At 52.8% G+C, this 8,578-nt stretch overlaps 1 protein-coding gene across 1 annotated transcript in view; it reads left to right on the plus strand.

Moving 5' to 3' along the window:
- Positions 1-8,236, plus strand: part of KCNG4 (potassium voltage-gated channel modifier subfamily G member 4) — an 11,929-nt gene extending 3,693 nt beyond the window's left edge. The window contains exon 2 of the mRNA XM_023752538.1: positions 7,466-8,236. Coding sequence (XP_023608306.1) covers positions 7,466-8,236 — 771 coding nt within the window. The remainder of the gene's footprint in view (positions 1-7,465) is intronic.
- The last annotated feature ends 342 nt before the right edge of the window (positions 8,237-8,578 follow it).

Raw genomic sequence — 8,578 nt, forward strand, 5'->3', positions numbered from 1 at the left:
CATGTAGCATGTCAGTACCTCACTCCTTTTTGTAGCTGAATAATACTTCACTGTTACGCCACGATTTGCTTGTCCTTCCATTTGGTGATGAGTGCTGCAGCTTCCCAGGTTCTCCCCTTCCCTCTGCCCACGACCTCTGCAAAGACGGTCAACTCTGCCATTCACTGAGCGCCCTTCCACGTGGCCTCAGCCCTCGCCGCCGGGCAGGTCGGCTGGTCAGAGCACTTTCCCTCCCTCTGGGGGAGCTGAAGGTCACTGTCTGCTGCAGCCGAACACTCGTTCCTCCTCTCTCGACCTCTTTCTTCCTCTTTGCTGTTGCTGAGACATCCCAACAGCTGCAGACAGAGAGGACCTCATCATGCAAAGGAGCCGGGTCTCTGTGTTGCTAGTCCTGGGTTCACATCCCAGCTCGGCCGCGCCCTGGCTCTGCCCTTGGATGAGTCCCTCTGTTTCCTTAGCTATCAGAGTGGATAACGGTAACAGCTACCAGAGGGTGGTGGTAGGATTGAACCTATTGTTTACCCTATGCTGGCACAGAGCGAACCCCACTGTTTTGCCCACCGTTTGGGACTCAGCTCACACCCCTTCCACCTGCTCATCTGCTTTGCTCATCAACTTCCCAGCTCCACGGAGCCCAAATGGTGGCGGCAAAGTCAGCGGCCAGTTGACTCAAATATCTTCTGTTTCCCGTGCCCATCGCCATCCTTCATGCAATCGTAGATCTTCCCTGAGGGCCTACTCTGTGCTGGGGACACAGTGTGCTGGGGACGCAGTGGTGACAGGCACAAACCTGCTCTCTCTACCTGCCTGGCAGCCTTTGCTCATTTCTCCTCCCACCTTGGATTCCGCTCCTGTCCCTGAGGTTTGCGTGGTGCACACACCGGATCGCAGCTGTGCTCAGTGCCCTGGTCCCAGATCCCAGGTGGGGCTTAGGGTGGGGCCGGGGGGGCTCTGCTTCTCACTGGCCCTCACATCCTGTGCTGTGGCTCAGGCCTCTCGCTAAGGTGCAGGGCCGGGGAAGGAGGCACAGAGATGTTTTAAAAGACCAGGTGGAACTACTGGGGACCCAGTGAACCTGCAGCAGGCTGCCCAGAGGCACGGGTGAGGGAAATCACAGGCAAAAGGAGGGCGGGAGGGAGGCCTGAGCTGCTGGTGGAGCTGTGGGACCAGCACTGAGCTGAAGAGGAGTGAGAAGTGGCCGAATCTGGCCACATTTCCAAGGGCAGCTGTGAGACTGCTGCAGGGTCAGCGAGGGCCGGTTCTGGAGGTTCCTTCTGGGAGGGATTCTGGGCCCAGTTCGTGACCTTGGAGCCTCCCCCTCCCCCTCTGTCTCTCACAGCGATGCCTGCCAGTTCCATTGGGAATATGGCCAGTGCCCTCCTCCTGTGGGTGCAGCTCGACATTGGGGCTGCAATGCCTACCTCCTGCCTTTTAATAAAAAGCCTCGCGCGGGAGCCCGCTTCTCCTCCCCAGCTCCATAGCAGCCGCTGCTCTCTGTCTTCTCCCCGCTGAGTGTCTCCGTTTCCCGGACGGGGCCCACCTTTCCTGAGTCTGTAGTTCACGCTGCTGCTCCTGCCTAGTCATGCTCTCCCCTCGGTGCCCGGTTCCCAGTCCCCATCCGCTTAGCTCCACGCACTCCCAGAGCCCCTTCCCGGGGCTGGGGAGTGGGGGCAGCTGGGAGGAGGGAATACAGGGGATGGGGAGGACCTGGGGAGGGGGGTTTTGGCTCGAGGCAAAGGGAGAGTAAGAAGAGTGTTCTGGAAGGCTTGTAAAGGAGGCAAGAGATGGCAAAGAGGAAGGGGGAAGCCAGGGAAAGGAATGAATCAGCACAGCCGGGCCCAGAAAAGTGTCAGAGGAATCAGCCCAGACTTGAGGCCCAGGGGCCAGAGGCAAAAGGGGGGCAGTGATCACGGGCAGGAGGGAGGGAGGTCTGAGCTGCGGATGGAGCTGTGGGACCAGCACTGAGCTAAAGAGGAGGTGGGCACTGCCTGAATCGGCCAGGCTCCCCAGGGGAGCTGGCAGGCATCGCTGTGAGAGGCAGAGGGCGAGGGGAAAGCTACAAGGTCAAGAATTCAGCTGAGTCCCTCCCAGATGGAACTTCTAGAACCGGCCCTCACTGATCCTGTGGCAGTCGGCCGGGCAGCCTGCCCGGATGGGCCTCAGGGACAGTGGCTTTGCCTCAGAAAGCCCTGCCCACCCTCTGACCCCGGAGTTCTTCAGCGCAGCTCGGCTCCGGAGCCAAGAAGTCGGGGCAAGGCCGAGGGACCCCTGCCTACTGCCTCCACACCCAGGACTGACCCTGATTTCTTTTTTATTAAGTTAAATTCACATCCTATAATAGTCATCCCTTTAAAGTGCAATCAGTGGGGTTTAGTATACAGTTGTGCAATCATCACCACTATCTCATTTCAGAACATTTTCATCATCCCAAAAAGGAACTCTGCAGGCAACCAGCTATTCCCCATCCTCGCACCCCCCAGGCCTCGGCAACCACAAACATACTTTGTGTCTCCATGGATTTGCCTTTTCTGGACATTTACTATGAATAGAACCATACAACCAATATCTGGCCTTTTGTGTCTGGCTTCTTACACTGAGCATGAGGGTTTCAAGGTTCATCAAGTTAAAGCATGATCAGCACTTCGTCCTTTTTTATGGCTGAATAATATTCCGTTGCATGGATTACACCAAATGTTGTTTATTCGTTCTTTTGTTGATGGGCCTTTAGGTTGTTTCCACTTTGGGGTTGTTATGAATAATGCTGCTATGGATGTTCAGGTACAAGTTTTGGTGCGGATGCCTCTTTTCAATTCCTCCCAGTATATACCTAGGCGTGGAATGGCTGGGCCAGAGAGCAAATGCATGCTTAACCTTTTGAGGAACCACCAGTCTGTTTTCCACAGCAGCTGTACCATTTTACATTCCCACCAGCAATGTTTGGGGTTCTACTTTCTCCATCCTCTCCAATACTTGTTCTATTTTGTCTTTAGAATCCTAGCCATCCTACTGAGTGTGGAGTGGTAAGTGTCTCATTGTAGTTTTGATTTCTGACCCAGTTTGGGGTTTTTAAAACTTTTCATGATGGGAAATTTTAGGCGTTTGCAAAGTAAACAGAATAATATAATGCACCCAAGTATCCATAACTCAGCTTCCACAATTGTCCACATCTGCCATTCTTTTTTTAAAAAAATGTTTTTATTGATTTCAGAGAGAGGAAGGGAGAGGGAAAGAGAGAAACATCAATGATGAGAGAGAATCATTGATTGGATGCCTCTGCACGCCCCCTACTGGGGACCGTGCCTGCAACCTGCGCATGGGCCCTAACTGGGAATCTAAATGACCTCCTGGTTCATAAGTTGATGTTCAACCACTGAGCCACACTGACCAGCAACACATCTCCACTCTTGTTCTCTTTCTCTCCATCCCCTCCCTACTCCCAGTTGCTTACTATCATTCATGTTATTATTTTACAGCTTTATAAGTAAAATGTATATGCATTAAAAACACAATGTATTTAGCTGTACAACTTAACAATTGAGTGGCCCCATCACCCCAGAAAATTCTCTCATGTTCCTTCACAGTCAATCGCTACCCACCCAGAGGCAGCTACTGTTTGGGTGATGCTGCCCACCCTAGATGAGGTTTGCCTGTCCTTGAACTTCACATAAATGGAGATATACATCTGGCTTGTCTTGCCCTACATCCTGTCTGTGAGAATCGCCCACGTGGTTGCATCGCTCACACCTCCAGCCTTCTCAGGCTGACTCACGTTCTCCTTCACTCACGTTCTCCTTCAGAGCACACCTCACTCCTGCTGGTGGCAAGACCCCCCCAAGAGGGTGACCAGCCATTTTGGTTTGCCCAGGACTGACGGGGTTCTGGTGACCTGGGACTTTCCGCGCTCAAATCCAGAAAGTTCTGGGCAATCCAGGATGAGTTGTTCGCCTCACCTCCGAAAGACAACCAGAGCCCTGGCCGGTGTGGCTCAGTTGGTTGGGTGTCGTCCCATACACGGAAAGGTTGCCAGTTCCATTCCTGGTCAGGGCATATGCCTGGGTTTCGGGCTCAATCCCCTGAGGCAGCCGATTGATATTTTGCTCTCACATCGATGTTTCTCTCTCTCTCCCTCTCCCTCCCTTTCTAAAAATCAAATATTTATTGTAAAACACACACACACACATACACACACACACACACACACACAAAACACCCACGATGGAAACTTCCTCAGAGAGAAAAAGTAACTTTTTTTTCCCTTTCTGTCTATTTTTCTTCAAATATTGACTGGCCTGGGAATAATTTCCTGAGCTGGAGCCCCACAAATCCCTGCTGCCCCTCCGCTGGCTGCTAATCGGGCATTTCTCTGGGACCAGGGCTGGGAGGTTGGTTTAAGGATGCGGAGCAGAGCGCAATGCAGGGGGTGACTGGGCAGAGAGAGCGCTTGCTGCAGTGCGGGGAGGTGGCCAGCATGGCAGGGCCAGGCCGCAGGAAGGAAGTGGCTGGTGCGTGCCCTGAATAGCCAAACGCCAGCACCAGGGGCAGAGAGAGGACCCACGGAGCCTTCTCAGTCACCTTCCTGAGCTTTGGGTCACTGGCCTGGAACACTTAGTTATTGCCAGCTGCCGCAGGCTCTTCAGCCAGAAGGAAAAATCCCAGACTGTCAGCGACGGAAGAGGCCTTGTAGGGAGAATCTGGCCCAGAGTCTGAAAAACATCCAGGTGCCTCTGAGTCAACAGCGGGTTTTGCCAAAATTCAGATTCCTGGACCCCAACCCAGGGATTTGCTTTTGTGATGGGGCCCTAAGAACCTGCATTTGTAATGTATTTAGCTATACAACTTAACAATTTGTAAATACAAAGCACCCTGGGGGATTCTGATGCAGGGCGTTCTAATTCAGCTTTGATAAATACTGATTCTGTTCCAACCTCTTCATTGGAAACTGGAGCACAGAGAGGGACAGTGACTGCTGTTTGGTCACACAGCAAATTTGTAGCAGGATTGCTGAATCAGGATCCTAAACTCCTGTGCCCTCCAGGATCCTAAAGAAACTGGGCAGTCATGGCAAAGCCCTCCCAATGTGGTGGAGAATGTCCTCAGGTTCCCGCAGAATCCAGCAAGAGGAGGAGGATATGGTTACCTTCAACTGACCAGGCAGGCTATGTCTGTGCCCAGTCACTCATCTCACAAAGATAGTATCGTGTGTCTGCAGGTGCCACAGCCTGCTACCTGCTTTACACGCCTCATTTCCATTCATCACAACTTCTGGGGCAGAGAACTGCAAGTCCAGAGGGACTAAATGACACGCCGGAGTAAGCGGAAGTGAGGGATTTGAATCTGGTCACAGACACTCTGGATCCCACACCCTCAACAGCATTCCCACCACCTCCCACCCCTTCAGTAGACCAGACACAAGTCAAGAGAAAGTTGCCGAGCCTTGGACAGGCAGACAAAGATCAGAACAGACCAGCCTGTTTTTCTTTCTCCAGCGGCCAGACATAAAGGACATTTCAATTTAGTATTCCTGTGGGCCCAGGCACTGGAAATAATTTCTTTTTCCACTTCAGAGCTTTTTAATCCAAAGAAAACTGTGGTTGTCAACATTTTGCTTTTCATTCAGGCAGCTGGCTTTGTCATTCCTTTACTCATCCATCATAAATATATATAATTTAGAGTCAGGTTCTCAACTCTGGCTTCACATTAGAATCGTCTGTGGGGCTACTGGAAAATTCTACTGCTCGGGCTCAAACCTAGACCAATTACAGAATCTCTGAGGTCCCAGCCCAGACGTCAGGATTCTTTTCAAAGCTCCCCAGGTATTCTGCTCTGCAGCCCAGGTTAGGAACCACTGCGCAGGACCAAATTTAATGTGCATACAAATCACTTCGGGGTCTTGTTAAAATGCAGATTCTGATTCCTCAGGGATGGAGACGGGCCCAAGATTCTGTGTTTCTAACGAGCTCCCAGGGGAGGGGATGTTTCTGGTTGGAGGATCACACTTTGAGTAGCAGAGGGGCTGGTGGGACTCTGTTAGAAGCCAAAGGTAGGGTGTGTGAATGGCACAACAATGAATCCACAACAGCCCCCACCTAGCTGGGATCTCCTAGACAATTGTGTGAACAGTTGCAATCCATGTCACCAGGGCCGTTCTAGGGACGTGGGAGCCCTCTCTGCCCCATAGCCCCAACCCCCCAGAAACAACATCTGCTTCCCTAGTACTTTACCCCACCCAGAGACTAGCTCAGGGCCTGGCACAAGGTGAACCCTTTAGACATTATTGTTGGATGAATGAATGAGGGATGGCAAGCAAAGGAGTTACAAAATAGAGTGTAGGGGCTGAGAGACATCTACTATGTAAGTGAGTCATTTCCCTGCTCAGAACCATGTCCTGGGCCATAAAATGAGGTTGTGCTGCCTGCTCACAGCATCACCGTGGGGCTTAAGTGACAGCACTGTGCACATGCCTGGTGCACAAGAGGGGCTTATACAGGGAAAGGTGAAGGTTGGCTGCTATAACAAAGAGGCTCCAAGATAGAATGGCTTTAAACAAAATAGAAGTTGATTTCTCTCACAGAGAGGGATCAAGGTGAGTGGGCAGCTCTCATTCGGAGACCCAGATTTTTTTTGCCAGCCCTGGTGCTCCATCCTCCCTGGGGCATTGGTCCAATCTACTGGTTCCAAGCTGGGTTGCAGGGCCAAATGGGTTGTCCTGGCTCACAGGCAGAAAGCGTGTGCAGGAATTCACACCAACATCTTAAGTTCGGGAACCAGAGGTGGCATGCCTCACTTCTGTTCACACTCCACAGGTGGGGGCTTAGTTCTTTGGCAACACCTACCTGCAAGGGGGGTTGGAAAAATAGTCTCTGATCCAGCTGAGCAGCCACACGCCCAGCCACAACTTGATAACTGTGTAAAAAGGGGGCTCTGGTGGACAACTAAGAGTCTACAGCACAGCTCAATTGAGATAAACAGATACTATATAAAGTCCTAGCTGGTTTGGCTCAGTGGATAGAGCAGCGACCTGCGGACTGAAGTCTCCTGGGTTCGATTCCAGTCAAGGGCATGCACCTCAGTTGCAGGCTCCTCCCCGGCCCAGGCCCTGGTCGGGGCTCACTCAGGAGGAAACCAATCGGTGTGTTTCTCTCACATTGATATTTCTCTCTGTCTTTCCCTCTCTCTTCCACTCTCTCTAAAAAGCAGTGGAAAACCTTTGGGTGAGAATTAACAACAACAACAAAGAATAAAGAGAGAGTATATAGTACATATAGACTATATAGAGTATATTTAATATGTAGAATCTATATGTGGAATCGATGTCTATATCAATATTCCATATATCAATATTCCATAAACATCTATGGCTATTGCTGTCCATATAGACAGATGGAGTCGCCCTTCGGCATGGTCACTGCCCCCATTCCCCGTGCTGTTGCCGCGCGCTCTACCCTGCTTTCTGTCGCCTCTCCAGGGTGAGTGCTCTCAGAAGTGCTACTACATCTTCATCGTGGAGACCATCTGTGTGGCGTGGTTTTCCCTGGAGTTCTGCCTGCGGTTTGTCCAGGCCCGCAACAAGTGCCAGTTCTTCCAAGGGCCCTTGAACATCATCGACATCCTGGCCCTCTCGCCCTACTACGTGTCGCTGGTGGTGTCCGAGGAGCCCCAGGAGGACGACGAGCGGCCTGGCGGGAGCTTCTACCTGGAGAAGGTGGGGCTGCTGCTGCGCGTGCTGCGGGCGCTGCGCATCCTCTACGTGATGCGCCTGGCGCGCCACTCGCTGGGGCTGCAGACGCTGGGCCTCACCGTGCGCCGCTGCACGCGCGAGTTCGGCCTGCTCCTCCTCTTCCTCTGCGTGGCCATCACCCTCTTCTCCCCTCTGGTCTACGTGGCCGAGAACGAGTCCGGGCGGGTCCTGGAGTTCACCAGCATCCCGGCCTCCTACTGGTGGGCCATCATCTCCATGACGACGGTGGGCTACGGAGACATGGTCCCGCGTAGCGTGCCCGGCCAGGTGGTGGCCCTCAGCAGCATCCTGAGTGGGATCCTCATCATGGCCTTCCCAGCCACGTCCATCTTCCACACCTTCTCGCACTCCTACTTGGAGCTCAAGAAGGAGCAAGAGCAGCTCCAGGCCCGCCTCCGCCACCTGCAAAATGTCGCCACAGCCAGTGAGCGCGAGCTCCTGAGTGATGTGGACGACCTGATCCTGGAGGGACCCACCTCCCCCATCAAATACATTTAGCTCAAAACCCCCATGAACAGGCCAGGACTTCAATCCAGGACTTCGTTCCATGGGCCTCGGCTGACATGGGCTGGAGAACAGCCGCCATCGACCATATGGTGGTACGTTTCCGGAGCTCCGGGCAGCTTCTGAAGCTGAGAGGGGCTCAAGGACAAAACTGGGGTGGTTGTGGTCACCACGATCCAGGCTGACCTTATCCAGGTTACTTGTCTTTTCTCCTCTCCCTGCCCCTCCCTCAGCACACCTAGTGTTGCTAGGGTAAGTCAGTCTCCATTCTCATTTCCTTCCCCGCAGTCTCCAGCATCCCATGCTGGGGTCCAGACTCCTGTGAACTGAGCCTAC

The sequence above is a fragment of the Myotis lucifugus genome, unplaced genomic scaffold (genome assembly GCF_000147115.1).
Source record: "Myotis lucifugus unplaced genomic scaffold, Myoluc2.0 scaffold_35, whole genome shotgun sequence".
Classification (NCBI taxonomy): domain Eukaryota; kingdom Metazoa; phylum Chordata; class Mammalia; order Chiroptera; family Vespertilionidae; genus Myotis; species Myotis lucifugus.